The sequence below is a fragment of the Anopheles bellator genome, chromosome X, assembly GCF_943735745.2.
Source record: "Anopheles bellator chromosome X, idAnoBellAS_SP24_06.2, whole genome shotgun sequence".
Classification (NCBI taxonomy): domain Eukaryota; kingdom Metazoa; phylum Arthropoda; class Insecta; order Diptera; family Culicidae; genus Anopheles; species Anopheles bellator.
In genome coordinates, this window is record NC_071287.1 from 5,332,796 (window position 1) to 5,348,362 (window position 15,567).

At 41.7% G+C, this 15,567-nt stretch overlaps 2 protein-coding genes across 3 annotated transcripts; one reads left to right on the forward strand and one right to left on the reverse strand.

The window, feature by feature from the left end:
• Positions 1 to 6,400: 6,400 nt before the first annotated feature.
• Positions 6,401 to 10,695, reverse strand: LOC131214005 (interferon-related developmental regulator 2). 2 transcript variants are annotated; one of them, XM_058208299.1, is made up of 4 exons: positions 10,557 to 10,695; positions 9,959 to 10,475; positions 9,719 to 9,773; positions 6,401 to 9,212 (listed from the first exon to the last, which is right to left on the reverse strand). In XM_058208299.1, exons 3-4 carry the CDS (start codon positions 9,744 to 9,746, stop codon positions 7,951 to 7,953), a joined length of 1,290 nt encoding a protein of 429 aa, XP_058064282.1. In that variant the 5' UTR covers positions 9,747 to 9,773; positions 9,959 to 10,475; positions 10,557 to 10,695; the 3' UTR covers positions 6,401 to 7,950. The 2 variants fall into 2 exon arrangements, with proteins under 2 accessions (XP_058064282.1, XP_058064281.1); XM_058208298.1 differs by having other exon boundaries at positions 6,402 to 9,212; positions 9,719 to 9,832.
• A 1,465-nt stretch (positions 10,696 to 12,160) lies between these two features.
• LOC131213359 (uncharacterized) lies at positions 12,161 to 15,567 on the forward strand. Its single transcript, XM_058207387.1, has 2 exons — positions 12,161 to 13,922; positions 13,988 to 15,567. The coding sequence occupies exons 1-2, from the start codon at positions 12,161 to 12,163 to the stop codon at positions 15,481 to 15,483; spliced, it is 3,258 nt and encodes a 1,085-aa protein (XP_058063370.1). The 3' UTR covers positions 15,484 to 15,567.

A 15,567-nucleotide genomic window follows, 5' to 3' on the forward strand; every position in this document is an offset into this window, starting at 1 on the left:
ATAGTCTAAAATTAACCAGACCCGGCCTCAGACATCAATACACTTGTTCCAACGAGACTCCTCTCACTGAGGCGAGAAACTGGAAGGGGTTCAAAATCATTTGATGAAATCATTTGTCCTGGTGAAAGAGGATGCTTTTCTTCTGCAAAGTGGTTCTTTTTTCATGATTCTTTTCTTTCAGTTGATGTAAAATGTTACAACAATAATTGAAATTTATTGTTTTACCCGTTTGCAAATAATCCGCTAGCAAAATTCTATTCGCATCATAAAAATACGGATGCTAATATCTTTTTGTGCGATTTTTTGGCACGAATTCGTTTCCGGAACCGAAGAAGTAGGTTCACACCACTCTTTAGCCTGCTGTTTTGATTCCGAATCAGGGTGATTGACCCAAGTCTCATCCAGAGTGATGAATCGATGCACAAAATCCGCTTTAACCTTTCTAAAAAGCTGTAATGTTGCATCGGAAAAGTTGCATCCGAAAATGTTTTTATTCCACTTTTGGCGAATGCGGCACCCATTTTGCAAATAGCTTTCTGGAAACAAATATACTTTAGTCAAAATATTGCTGTTACACTGCTAAATAAGATGGCTAGGCCTTGTGCTAAATCTCTTTTAGTCATTCGACGATTTTTCAAAACGATATCCTGTACTTTTTCAACGATTTTAGGTTGTGTGCCTGTTTTTGGGCGTCTTCGACCTTCCCAAAACTAAAAATTCAATCATTGCGCACGATACTTGATTTTTTTTCATTGTAAGAAATACTGTGACACGTCGATACTAAATTGCTTGCAAAAAGAAATTAAGTGACCGATTGAAATGAAACTTCACATACGTTCACACATGAAGAGTGTACCGACATAACAAAAAAAATACGACGGAAACTCCTGCAACATGCCATCGCCGCGGCCGGCGCAAGCGTACAGGATATGTGGCCTGGTAGTTTGATTTTCGCAACACATTTCGCAATCAAACCCCTCACGGCAGGCTCTAGGCTGGCAGTTGGGTGTGCCGCTAATAAAAAAACACAGTTTTCTGCAGAACTTCGGAAAATGTCTTTATTCAAAGTAATCGCCGTCGCCTGATTGGGGATCTTGGAGCTTCTTTCAAGCAAATTATTGATACCACACTGATAAATTAATCGAGCCTCGCGCTAGTTATCGCCAACATCGGCAACAGTTTTCGGATTTTTTTCTCTGCAAATTAGTGTCTAATTGATGCGAAAAGACAACCATCGAATGGACCCTCATCTGGAGAGTACAGCGGTGGATACATTTTTTCCCTGATTCCTGGGGTGCTCTAGCGCTTCCACTTCCAGGTATTTTTTGCAAATGAGTTGCGTCGACATCCAACAGCTCCGGCAAGTCCTCGTTTCAAGGATGTTTATTTGAAAGGTGCCTCCGCGTGTTCAGTATGGTATGTTGCAGGGCCCTCAAGGTACCGAGGGAACCGCTTTCGGCCAAGAGCATACTTAAAGATCTATGACAATGCCCCAGTAGTAGGTTCTGAAATTCGGTTCGGATTCCGGGTTCCATTTGATCACTGTTGAGCGTGGTCGCTTTCGTAGCTTAAACACTTGACTGTCAACTGTCAATTACGTGAAGGGTACTTTGGGCCGGGCGGCGAAAAGGGCAACCCCTTCCAAGTCGGGCGGCTGGTGGCGATATATCTGCATTATGTCGTTCAAATCGAATTATGCTGGCTGCGTGATTTATTGTGGTCCATCTCGCAGTCGGTGCGCAGTTTCCGCGCTCTCGAAGGGTGGCCCCGCGTAATTTGATTATGTTATAATTATTTTAGGAACTTTCGTTCGCTGTTTCGCCGCCTTGCGGAAGTACCTGCTATCCTGTGACCTTTTTTGGACAATTGTACAGTGCGTTTCCAGTAACGCCCAGCCGTATCCTAATTACATTACAACCCTCTTGATTCCGGCATAAGTGCGCGATGGCTCGACGACGACAGCACGCGGAGTTACAAAAAGGGTCGGTCGCTCGAATGTACACAAACAAATGTCGCTGTCAGACATTGCCACTTCTTCATACACCAGTGAAGTGGGTTGTTTTCGCGGAGGGTTCAACGCTTGGTTTCGACTGTGTCTCTTAAAGAATCATCGGCTAGAACGGGAGCGGGCAATGCAAAAGTCAGCCTGGCGATTGTGTGAAATCACTGGAAGCACTTTTGTCAGTAACCTGCAACTGTATCCCTTTTCTACCATTAAGCACAAGTTAGTTTTTTCATAATTTTTTTCCATCTTTGAAAATGTGTTCTATGTTTCGGTGTGCTCAATGTTGCCCAACAACAAACATGGCTTATATTATTTAAAAAAAACAAGCAATATAGTTTAAATTATCGCACGGGTCTATAGGTAGCCTAGTCTATTGAGAATAAAAATACGGAGAAATAAAAATAAACATTGAAAATTTTCTATATTCTTTGAGGAATAAACTCAACCAGGTTGACAATGAATGCCTCAAAGCATCGATACGCTCACCTTTTAAATTGTTCAAACCATTGATCCTTATTCCAACTACCTTCGCGACTTGTGAGTAAAACGATATCAATCTGCTGTCATCAAACATCTAATTACTAATTTTCTAGTGCGGCGTAGCTCCAGGGTTCTGAACCATCAACCGCAGAACATTGCTACCGTTTGATGGTAGGTCATTATAAACTGAATTCTAAACAACTGAAGCATTTTATGAATAATTAACATTATTCAAGCATATCTTCAACGAATATTCAACGCTGTCAAGAGGCTGGCAAATGCATGCATTTTCAAAAATTGATGTCACTTCGAAAAAAACTTATGCCACTGGTGCAGTTAGTGATAGAAGTTTGTACAACTTTACAGGTCTCTCGGCTGAAACATATTTATTATAAAGGAATAAGAAATACGTTAAACTACGTTCGTTTTGGGGGCTACGGTTAAACTAAAGACATCGCATTGGAGAAACATGAAACGGTTTACATTATTAATAATAATAAAACATAGTCCCAAACTAAGATTTCAAATGGACACAAAACTATTTTCGACTTTTGTGGTGCCAGCGATACACAAATAAATGGAAATATAAGACAACCACAAAAGACTTTCTTTGGAAAATGCAACAGGTGAGAACTATTTAATCAATACCTCTGGATTTTGTTGCAAACTAATTATAAGCTCCTTCAACCTTCATTTTCATTCATAAATTTATAGTGAATAAATTGAAATTAATTGATGTTAATATTTAAACAGATGAATGTTTCAAATAATTAATAATTAATTTGTTCATTCCACCAATTTCACTGCTTCATTTCAACCTTAATTAATACTATCGCGTAAATTTTATTCGAAAACGCATACACGCTTCTTTAGAACTCCTATATAAATACAGGACAAAAAAGATGTTGCACATTAAAATACGACAAACTTCACATTAAAATACGACACAGCACTACAAAAACCACAACATTTGCCCAATGGCTTGCAATTAGTTTGTGACAAACCATTAGCATGGAAGTTCCGAAGGCGTGGTGTACCATCCGTAGTGTATCCGACGGATGTACGGAAGGTCAATAAAAAATTAATCGACTGTTGCGTGAAGAGGAAACGTACCAATTTGAGGCACGAACGAAGTTAAGGTGAAGTTTGCCTCACTCACAATGTACCTTCCCCAATCCGTTGGTCTAAGATTAAAGAAAATCAATGCACCGACCGTTCAACGATTGCCGCTTCTTTTTAGATGTTTTCGACTCGAAACGATTCCACAATGGTAGTCGGAACCTAACCATAACGTTGTTTTGCTGCTCCTAACAGCGAAACGATACAGAAGCATAAGGACCAGACCGCTAAGACATTGCTAACAGAATCATAGCCAAAAAGGCACATGCGCACACAACGAGGTAAGGCGATACCAGACACAGGGATACTGTGTGAATCTGAGATTTGCTAAACCGGTGTCACTTTGTGAAGGACATCCCATAGACGTACAGGAAAAAATAGCCTTTTAAAAGAAGCAGTCCAGAACATATTTTGAAAATAATTATTGTTTTAAATTAATATAATAATATAATAAATTAACAGCTCCCGGGACATCCACAGTTCACAGAGCGCTGACACACGTCCCTTCCAGATATCTTCGATTCCGTCCAGTGAAATGGAAAGTTAGTCGTGTATCCATTCGGTGGAACCATTGTGCTCCAAACTGACTCCACTCCAAACTGAACCAAGCTATGTAGTACGAACATAATGTTTCAATCACGTATGAGGTACAGGCGCAGGGCTAGCCCGTGGCCCGGAACGGTAATTAAATGCAAGCAGTGCTCCAGAAAGCGGCGTTACCGCGGCAGGCACTTCCGCCGCAGAGGAATGCATCTTCGGTGCGAGCAATTGACGGTCTTTAAAGTGCACCGGAGAGATTGTCGCGGGTGACTGACTGTGACTGCGACAAACACGTTGAAATGATTAGAAGATGTGCGCCACAGCAACAGGCGAACAGCGGCCCAAGAGCTGTTGCTGGGAGACAGAAGGGGTACGGGCACGGGACACGCGAGATGAGACGGAATAAGCTTTCCCGTCTTGAAATCACGGTAGTTTCAGGAATGATTAACGACTACGCTGGTCTTCTGCTGCCGTGTCGTGTACGTCCCCAGGGCGCTCCTTGCCGCAGCGTTAATAAATTGTGACACTCTCGAGCAGGCTGCGCGTAGCTGCACACAATTAGAGATCAGTTATAGTTGTGGAGGTGGAGGGCAATCGGAGACCAAGCCGGGGAAAAGTAAAAACCGGTGAAATGATGCATTCATTTCACGGCTCTTGCCACTGTCCTTACGTAGTTCCAATTGGACGTAATGGAAAGCCTCGCAATCGGAACTGTGGGCCACCGTTCCAGGTCTATTGCTCTACATCGTGGTGGGTTAATGGTTTAAGTTGTCTAAGAATCAAAACAGTAATGATAGTGTTGATATAGTAACAAACTGCACAATAACGAGAGATTTATCATTCGAACACGTTAGACCCTACACCCCCCGAGGTGGTTGACAGGGGAACATTGGCCATGCTAGAACCTTCCCTATGTGGTAAAAGTAACGACAGCCCATATCTTAACTTCCCACCCGTACCGACCGACACCCTACCTTGCCTCGCTGTCATCTAATTATTTCCACTTACAAAGTGAAGAATTAGCCAAACAAAAATAGTTTTAAGTCAGCGGAGGTGGAAATGACACTGCATCCAGCCTCATGCACGATGCCCAGTTATTCGCTTTAGTTGCTTTCGTTTTAAACCATATGGCTTGGAATGTAAATTCGTGTTCAAATTTGTGTTCAAATTGCAATTTTCTGTATTGACCCGCTATTTGGCATGACTTAGCCCAATGTTGTTCACTTCTTGCCCTAATTTAATGGCAGACTGAAAAACATGACTCAATCTATTTTACTAAACTGTACTCTCGGGGCTGTCTCTTTACACGCTGCTCAGCGAGGAAATGTTGTGCTCTCGATGTACGGTCAGGTGGCCATTGAAAAAGAACAAAGTCTGGAGAATTTTACGGCGAAAGATCAATCACTGCAGAGTTATTTGTTGACTAAGACTGTCCTCAGCTTCCTCAATCCCTATGTAACCCTATGTAAGATAACGTAGAACGGGAATCGCTACCGGGAAACGCTATAGAACGAGATAGTGCATTGAAAATCTTAATGAGGTAAGTGCTAAGCTAGAGCTAACTGGAGTGCTAGTGGTATATGTAACGCCAGTGGCAGACGATCCTGCTGAGTAACAAATGTAACGGTCGCCAGCTGAGCGTGGACTTCAACCAGCACCAAGACGCAACAAGCAAGCGTCACGCGATTGCAGATCCACGACGGAGCCACGCCCACGATGCTCGAGAAAGTGATCATATGATCGCGAAGACTCTGAAGCAGTTAAAATCTCCCTATTTCATCGCATTCGCGACAGTTAGTGTTAACAGGCTAGGTATCCACTCATCTTTCCATACTAGTTCCATTGAAAGGTTCATTTCCCGTAGGCGGCTAATGGATGCGGCAAGGCCTGCGTTACGTTGAAACGATGATACAAATCTGAAATGAACACTGTCCCTCTGCACGATAGACAAAGAGTGCTGAGCAAAAATTCATTCACGGGACTTTGCTCATTCAAAAATTAGGCTACGTAAACAAATGCTTCCTCCATCACCAACACTACTGCATGACCGCTACTTAATTAAATGAATTCCGAAAATAATTATTGTGCTACGTTAGACCAATGAATGATGAATGAAAATGGGCACGAAGACACGGTAAGATAATTTTGACTCAGAGCAAAGCTTCCCAACTTAAACTAAATTAATTTACTAACTCAAACACATCAAACTGGATGAATCTTTATTTATGGAATCGTGGGATAAGTTTCGTAGGGGGCTTACACATTTGCCAATTTCGAAGAAAGTTCATTACAGACAGTCGTGTTAACAGTCATGTTAATTTCGATGTTTCATTTACCAATATTATAATCCGGCTGAGTATTATTCCGTTCCGCATCTGAATCTGTTGAATCTGTCGAATCTGTTTAGTTATAAGCATATAAACACGGACCAGCCCGTTCCTCTAAGACTAAACAAATTGTTTTAGGCATTTTCCCTATAGTTGTTTCAATTTACCCTATAGTTTTAATTTTTAGCCTCAACAACAACAGATGTTTCAATCTTATCTAACTAATAACGCCCCCTTCAAGAAAAGTTTCTTAATGGACAATGCAAAAAGAATGAATATTTATAGAATACACCTTTGCTCACAATGCTCGTATACAAACCCGTGTTCGATGTAATAAAAGGAATATTTTAAAGCTACGGTAACAACATGATTATAATATTACGAATTTCTTTATTTCGCCTGAATAAACAGATTACATATGGTACACGCATATTTTATGATTAATGACGCCATTTTTAATTCCTCTATTCAACAGTTTAAATCCATAAATAGTCTTAAAACGCTGCAAAACCAAAATGGACCACCGGTTTTCCACTGACCGCACTGATAAACAAGTAGTCTGCCAAGTTTGAATTCGAATAATTAGAGGAACAGGGAACGCTATAACGTAGCCGGCACTATAGCATAGAAATAATTCAACCATGTTCGATAGAAAAATAACTAATTGGGTGCACTGATCGTTTGCTATTATTTCCGAAAATTAACCTTGGGCCGAACGAAGTTGGCAGGGTCGGCGCTAGTGCAACTGTAAAAATTAACTTCTTTGGCCATCTGCCGTGATAAGTGATTTTTCATCTCATCCACCCCCCTCCCCCCTAAATTACAACAGCCGAGCTATCTTGACCTGCAACAGAGACAATGTTAATCTCTATGGCTTACTGTAACGTTGTATTTTAACGGAAGGGGTTATTGGCCTTGCGCCAACCCCCCTCTCACGGCAGTCACGGGAGTCAAACACAGGCCAGCTACGTGACATCGACGAGCGTTTCCGAATACTCTATCAACCAGGGGGTAACAATTAGCTAGGGAAACTTAAGCTCAAACATCACTGTAAATTACAACAGAAGTAGCTAGCGCGATGTTTTACGAAGAGTTGTAACAAAGTTTTAAAAGAAATAATCATTTCAAATATTACAAGTGTGCAATACTGCAACCGCCGGTTTGAGAAAACGATGCTTTTATACAGAGAAGTCAAGAGTCCTTAGCAGATAATTTTTATAAACCGTTGTTCCGTTTGCTACTCACTCATTATGAAATGAAAAGAATAATTATTGAATTTCAATTTTTGGAGACACCATAGAAAAAGTCTGAACATTATCGGCCGAAAAATTTGAGATACCATTTAGGTGTATTTAATAATAGCGCAGAACGAAGAGAGTGTAAAGGGATAATATAAAGATTTTTTTCAAAATATTTCATTTTTTGAGTTTTTCATACTAAGTTTACTTGAACCATATTACTGATCAATGTTTTAGCGGTTCAGTTCACTGTATACGAACGTTTATCACGATTTTTTCCTCTAGAAATCGTACGTGCCTTGAAGGCTGCCGCATTGATGAACTTTTGCTCGGCTTTAATTGTTTTTCGCAAACGCTCTGGTTCATTCAACTTTGCTCCTAATTGAAAAACTTCGCGTATGAACATGTTCTCACTAAGATGCACATTCATACCGAAGCCAAGAGCATTTCGTAAGCAAGTGTATTGATGATGAAATGCCCAAGTGTCTAGCACTAACATTTCCCGACCGAATTTTATGACGATTTCTGGCGAAATATTTTCTTCTACGTAACGCAAGACATCGCGAAACGTAGCGCGCTGCATTTTACGATCTCTTTTCGCACGATATTTGTGTGCATCGGTAGCTAGCTTCTGTGTTGCTTCAACAAGATCCGGCAGAAGGTCTTCCAGAAATTCAACATCATGCTGACGTCCAACTTCGAATATGAGTGCCAACGTTTCTCCTGCGGCCATGCGCACGTCCAAATGAGGGCTATTTAGCATGCCAAAGATGTTACGGACAGAAGGGATAACTGAGCTGTTGTCATAGATCATAGCAACAAAATCCGACGGCGGTAGCACGGTTAGCAGCAGTGCCCAGGCACTCAATGCGGCGCTGTGCAATGTTGCCGCTTCAGCACTGGCCCCACTTAAACTGTTATTTCCTTTCAGGTAACTGCCGGCAAAGATGCTTTGAAACACTTTCATAACTGGTACAATTTCTCCCAGATCATCTACACCAACAAAACAAAGCAAACCCAGGGCCGAACAACATTTTGCCCGTGCGTCGTAGGAAGCTGCCCCGTCTTGTACAGTATTCAACAAAACAGGTTTCAACGTGCTAACACATTCGCTGATATCTTCGGCATTCTCAATCTGGATCACTAGCAATGGGATCATTTTGGCGGCCCATGACTGCTCGGTTCCTTTACCTCGTCGTATTGACTTTTCCACCGCATCCATTAATGTAACTTTGCGCTCATCAATGAAGTCAGGGATGTAATGATGAACGAGCACTTCATTTATGATTTGGAACGCAGAAATTCGTGTCTGCTGCGATTTGTCCGTCGTGTTCTCAATAGCTTGGAGCAACTTCTCTTCGTGCTTTTCAAATCCCTCAGGTTCTACTGAATCTCCTGATTCCTGACTTCCATTCAGAAGATCGTGCTCTGAGTGGCATGAGTACGTGCTTGCGTTGTCATTAGAGGTGTCGTCATCGGATTGCTCTGCCTGCGAGGTATCAGCTGAATAATAAGATGATAGATTAAAATTAATATTACGCTATGCAACCACGATAACAAATCACCACTCTCGATAACGTGTATGCGTAAAGAAAATGCGTACAAATGCTATAATGAGACAAGTTTTAGCTAGGCGAGGAGTTGTTGTAGTGTTATTGAAGAAACTTTGAGCGCGGGGCTTCATTCGTCTCTTACGCAGCATGGGTAATTATCATGAATGGTTGAAATGAATGAATGAAACCTTCGAATACAAACTACAACTGCTTTTCGTTGTTTCATGAAGCGCAGGCAGAATCGAACCGAAAAGGTGATTTAAAAAAAAATCTCTTTCATGCTGCATCCTACATTCTTTGTCGAGGTGAACTTGAATTCATAGGCAAATACACAAAACACGTTATCTGTATCGTTGCTTTAAATACGCCGATGTATCGTTATCTTTAAATACGCTCGTGTGTGAAGTATTAAAAGCACTGCACTAATACATGTTAAAACAGAGCACCAACACATACCTGAATATTTTTTACGATTTCGTGGCATTTTGGTGACCTCGTGTATTACTTGAAACTGAAAACGTAAACCGCCGATTAATGAAGATTAGGTCGATTGATTGTAAGGTTGCGAACCTGTTGAAAAAGAAGAATATTTAAGAAAGAAGAATAGCCAAAGTAGGAACCAGTATGTAGAATATATGAGTTTATCCTTAAATTATGACCATATTTGGTCACAGCTCCTTCAACTGTTATTCATACCTTGGTGTTCAGGAAAATAGTTCGATGTAGGCAAGTTGCGATTCTCCGCTTAAATCAACTGGTACTTCAATCTAGAAAATCCAATTTGATGAACAACCACCACGCTCGAAACAGGTGTGCTCGAAGCACCACAGCTAGCTGCACAGTTGTTTATAACTTGTTCGTAATCAGGAGCTTTTCCCTTTTATAATGCAGTCGACTATGCTATCTATTTCACCACTTTTCACAAACTCTATGAAATGAGCAGTCCTACAATGATTTTCTGCACCAACACTAATTACACACGATTCTGATTGCAGCGAGTTATTTAGTTTTACAATCTTACGCAACAATGAACTGCACATGATGTGGCTAGTCCCAGATTTACAAAGAAATGATCAACGTTTGCAACCTTCCTCTCGCTTCGGCTGCGTATTGTTCATTCACACAAAGTGGAAAATGTTTCGTAATATTCGTTCAACTTTCACAATGTACAAAGCTTTAAGCCCAGCACACTACTGACGCGTTACTCATTTACCTGTGAAGAAGAAGCTAATAAGCATTAAAGACAGCTGTCAGCACGCACCGCCCACTTTTGCCATAAAAAACGTTACGCGACCTTGTGGTTAGAAAAAAGGTTTAACACGAAGCGCGATTATTGTGTTCTTGTTCTTCTTCTATTCTCCGACATCACGGACACTACACAACATGACGGCGGAAGTTGCTGTCGAAAGTTCGTCGAGAAACTCGTGCCTAACTATTACAGCATAAAACCATTTCAATGAGTACGAAAGACAAAGTGGCAGACGCGATACTGTCATTATTAGACCATGAGTCATCTGTATGAACTGTGTCAAAAGAAAACCCGAATAAACGCGTCCAGTTTGACCTATTGAACCAGCGTTGTTCGTGTTCTTGTTCTTCTTCTATTTTCTGACATCACGAACACAACTACAAAACGACGTCGGGTGGCGAAACTCGTGAGAAAAAAATTTGCGCGGGAATATGGAATCGTTCATTTGTACTTTGGAGTTCATTTTGAAACTACCATATTAGAAAAGAAATAGTTCATAAACTTACTAAGTTCAATTTTCACATTTAAGTGATAGCATTTGATAGGTTTTAGTATTCGTTTAAAAACGAAAATCCTTTTCTCGGCAATTGCATTTGCATTCACGCGGATTATTGGTGGATGAAATACGAATTGACGCGCACGGTTCCGTGCTTTACGAGTTCTAGGCAATTCTTGAAAACTTTCCGTTTCTGCTTATTGATTTTTTTGTAAACGGCGAATGTTCTATGGAAGCTGAATTTAAACGGAACAGATTGATGGTCCGTTCACCTTAATTTTAACTAAAAAGTTGTAACTTTTACGAAGAATGTTCTCCATTCGTAGACTAAGTGTGTTCTATAATGTATCCTAGACATAGGATCTCTATGCAAAACTGTCAAAAACCCCGAACTGAAGTTTCTATGTCAATCGAAAACATTAAAGATAATAGAGAAAAGTCAGACCGACTCATTCATTCGGGGGGCAGATTCTTAATGAAATTCCAAGAAATGCTTCCGACATCAGCAACATAGCTGCATAGTACAAACACTGTCATTTTGCAGCAGTGCATAAGCTTTAATTTTTATACTATGGGGATGGTTGCATTACGGTCATACAGCAATATCTTCTTGGATATCGTTTGAGGTATTGTAGAAACAGAAGAGACGAATTAGCTTAAGCTAAAAATCTCTATAATACATGAAAAACAAAAAAAAACATTGTAGAAACAGGAATGGAATGTAAAGGAATCGACCTGATTTCCTTCTATTGGCTTTAGAAACAGCCGGCACCGGATGTCCAACCGGATGAGCCCAATTATGAAACTTGAATCGAGAACTCAAACGGTCATTTGAGTTCATTTTGCTATAGCTTTCTCTTTCCGTCTTCTCTCTTGCTCTATTCAGCTTTCTCTCTTACTGTGTTCACTCGATCGTTCGAGTTCTCGATTCGAGTTTCATAATAGGGGGGTAAATTGAACTTCTTTGTCTTTGTTGGTTTGCCAAACGCTTTTATAATTCAAAAAAAAGAAAAAAGTCTTTGTTGGTGGGACAGCGGTGGTTTTTATTATTTGAATCCCGAGTAAACACTTAGTCACGACACGTTAAGTCACGCTAGTATAAAACAATCCAGTAAAACATTTATTGTTGTTTCAGCGGGTTTACAGCCCAAAAATGTTAAACTGCAGGCGAACTGCAGGCGAACTGCTGCGGTTTGCAAAGGATGGGGGACGCTCATTGTGCCACGCTTCAGACGGTGTGCAAGTGCTGCTAGGCGAGGAGTTGGACCAGCTGTTCGATTCCCTGTTTTACTACATTTCAATGAATGTTGCCGAACGTGTACAAAGGATAGTAACGATGTCGCAGTACACATTTACCAATGTACAAACTCAGCGCCTGGAAATCACCCGCTTTTTGCAGCTAGCCGTGGGCTCTGCCGGAAGCATGAATTACAAACACCTAAATGAAACAATGCAGTTGCTGATAGGCGCTCTGCCGAGGCTGCCCCATACTCTTGCCAACGACAAATGGAATCGCGCTAAGCAGAACATGAGTTATGAACTGTTCCATGCTATACTTGAATGGCGCTGGTTGTTGCTATTGTTGGCAAAAGAAACGCAGAAACTGAAGGGGGAAATGCAAATGACAGAATCAACGGATACACAATCGGCAGCACCGAAAAATACAGATTCGGAAAAGCCAGAAAGCGAAGACGTATTTAAGCTGCTGTACCGCCAGATGATGATAGATTTGCTGAACCTAGTGTTTCAGCGTTTCCCGATCAACGACAAATTGCAAGAGATCGTTGGCCATTCCCCCAATCAGTGCCAGTGCTTCTGCCTCGTATGGCTTGGCATGATGGCGTTAGCAGAGCAATCCGACGGGAAAGAGAGCTTTTGGGGCTGTTTACACGATAGTGTCCCACTCGTGATCAGTGATTCAGGAATTCGATACCTATTTGAGCTATGGCTTATCAATAGCTTGGCGGAACTATGCAACGAATCAATATTCAGGCAGAAGAGCGCTACTGGCAAATCACTGGAAGCGCTAGCCCCCAATCCTGCCATCATTGACAAGGTGCTGGAAGAGGCTGTTAAGATCGACTACACTGAGCAGCAGATGCGAATAGTTTTGCTGCTACTGATACCAGTTGTCACCGACCTATGGCCGGTATGGTCGGACATAGTTTCTGCAGTGTGGAAATACTTCGCCTCACGACTTAATTCACAGTTTTTGCTCAACGCCGAATCCGTAGCAAACAGCGCCTGTGCTAGTTCGTCAGTGTTGAGTTTTATCGAAAAAGCTCAGGCTGTAGCTGTAAAAGGAAAGGTGTTTCCTCGGTTGGGCTTCGAGACTGACAGTCTGCGCATGTTCATTGCTCTGATAACGTTTACAATTCGGCATTACACGGACGAAGCCAACAAAAGGAAGGTTCAGATCATATTTAATCGCACTGTGATAGGCCTGAGTCCGAATAGGTACAACAGCATGACGGAACAGGCCATTTACAATCTCGGCCTGTTAATAACCGCGATGATCAATGCGACCAGCTTCAAGGAAGACTACCCTCGCGTATCCAAACACTTACAGATGATACCGCTTACGGGTGGCCTCATCGACTCATCAGTAGATGTTACTATCAGGCGCATTGTTATGGCAACCCAAGTACACATGGCGGTGCTGGTGCGATTTGGAAGCTCGGATTATAACAAAACGGCTCATCTACAGGGTTTCTTAAAGCGCTTCGGAGAAGCACTTGAGAAGTATGGTAAACGATTGTTGCCAGCATTGACTCTAATGGCAGAAGGGATGTTACTACTGTACAAACAGGCTGAAGAGAGGGGATCGTATCTTCTAGGGGAAATTTGCTTGATCGACTCTTGGCTTGAGAAATATTTGCTTTGGACGCAAACCGGCTGGTATAAGCAACTTAATGGTAAGAATGTGTTTGCAAAGCTCATGATGCTTCGATGTTGATATTTGGTTTTGACTGCTTCCTAGCAATCGCAACCGGTATGCAGGTGGCGGCAACGACTGAACAATTCACACCAGCAATAATGCAGCACATATATCCTTTCGTGAAGCAACAATATTCGCGAACTCGTCCAGCCGCACCATGTATCAGCCACATTGCTGCCAGCGTAACAATATCCGCGGGTTCCAAATTCAACAATTTCTTCGAAACTTTCACGCTCTGTCGAACGGCCCATCCGGAGCAGCGACTCGAGTATGTTACGCGTGTTGCGATGAGCACTCGATTGGTGGAGCTGAACGAAGAAGATGTTATTAAACTGTGGCTGCGGCTGGCCATGGTTTACGACAACATAAAAATGAGGAAATTTTCCCAGATTGTTTGCCAAATGGACCAATTCCAGGCGTTATGCGAAATTCCTGAGTGTGATCTACTAAACTCTAATGCTATGCCGATCAATCTGTTCTTTCGTTCCGTTCGCGAAAGGTACCGCAAGACACGTGTGAACGAGAAGTCTGAGGTCCAGATTAAATTTAACCAGCTCTTCCGAAATGTTGGCACGTGGATGCCAGAGACTGGTGTTGTCTTGCGGCAAAGGTTCCTCGAGGCACTGGTGTCGGCATTAAGCGAGTGTCACGAAATTTTCTACGATCGTTCTTGCGCTGGCTGTATGTACAATATCGCTTTTTATCACTATTTCTTGCCGCCTACGGTGCAGACAGAGCAAGACATACCACTAGAGTATATTGAAGCTATCGCAAAGGTCTGGCTTCAAGTACTGGAAGTATTAAGTCAGATGGAATACACCACTGATCCTCTGGTCAAAGACAATTTCAGATTAATGTTCATCAAGTGGTTACCGCAGTTCACGAAACTACACACGTCGGCCGACAAGCTACACCCGTTAGTGCAATTTTTTTGTTGTGCAAATGAAACGATCGTCCGGAGGGGAATGGTATGGGTCCGCAATGAATTCGTGAAATACAAAGCGGAAAAGCTCAATGCAAGTAAACGACAAGGCATGCTGATGGTGCAGCGGTTGCTGGACACTTTAATTAAAATTAAGAAACACGATAAACTGGCACTATTCATTAAGCTGTTCGGTTACCTATTATTGGAGCATGCGTTCAATAGTCAGGAGTACGAGGCAGAAAGGAGTTGGGAGATACCCATCAAGATGGTGTACGAAATACTCGCGTGTACAGGACCATTCGGTGTAGTACACCAAGCAATGCGTGACGCGTTAAATAAGTTCACGTGTAAGTATCTACCTGATGGGCATAGTGCTTTTTTCGTATTCATGCAAAAATTGACGGATAAGAATCCAGGATTCATTCGCTTAACCGTCGATATGTTGCGTGAGGACTTGATAAACTCTGGACGCTTGACAGAAAGGGATCAAATACTACGGAACAAATTGCCTTATCTTCAGACAGAAATCGCAGAGAAAGTTATTAACCAAAAAGTATATGATGTTGAGTTTGATGAATCGTTTGATGGTGTTCTTTCGGAGGATGAATTCTAGGCAATGGTGGCTACCAAGTAAGCGAAGCGTATTGTAAATTCTTTTTTTTACTTTTGTATTATATTATTAGAGACTTTGAGCTGT

Excerpts from the sequence above, each read along its gene's own strand:
- LOC131214005 (XM_058208299.1), bottom strand. The coding sequence starts at position 9,746 with ATGCCACGAAATCGTAAAAAATATTCAG. Across the intron at positions 9,213-9,718 it reads AAATCGTAAAAAATATTCAG|CTGATACCTCGCAGGCAGAG; the intron begins GTATGTGTTGGT and ends CTTATTATTCAG.
- LOC131213359 (XM_058207387.1), top strand. The coding sequence starts at position 12,161 with ATGTTAAACTGCAGGCGAACTGCAGGCGAACTGCTGCGGTTTGCAAAG. Across the intron at positions 13,923-13,987 it reads CTGGTATAAGCAACTTAATG|CAATCGCAACCGGTATGCAG; the intron begins GTAAGAATGTGT and ends ACTGCTTCCTAG.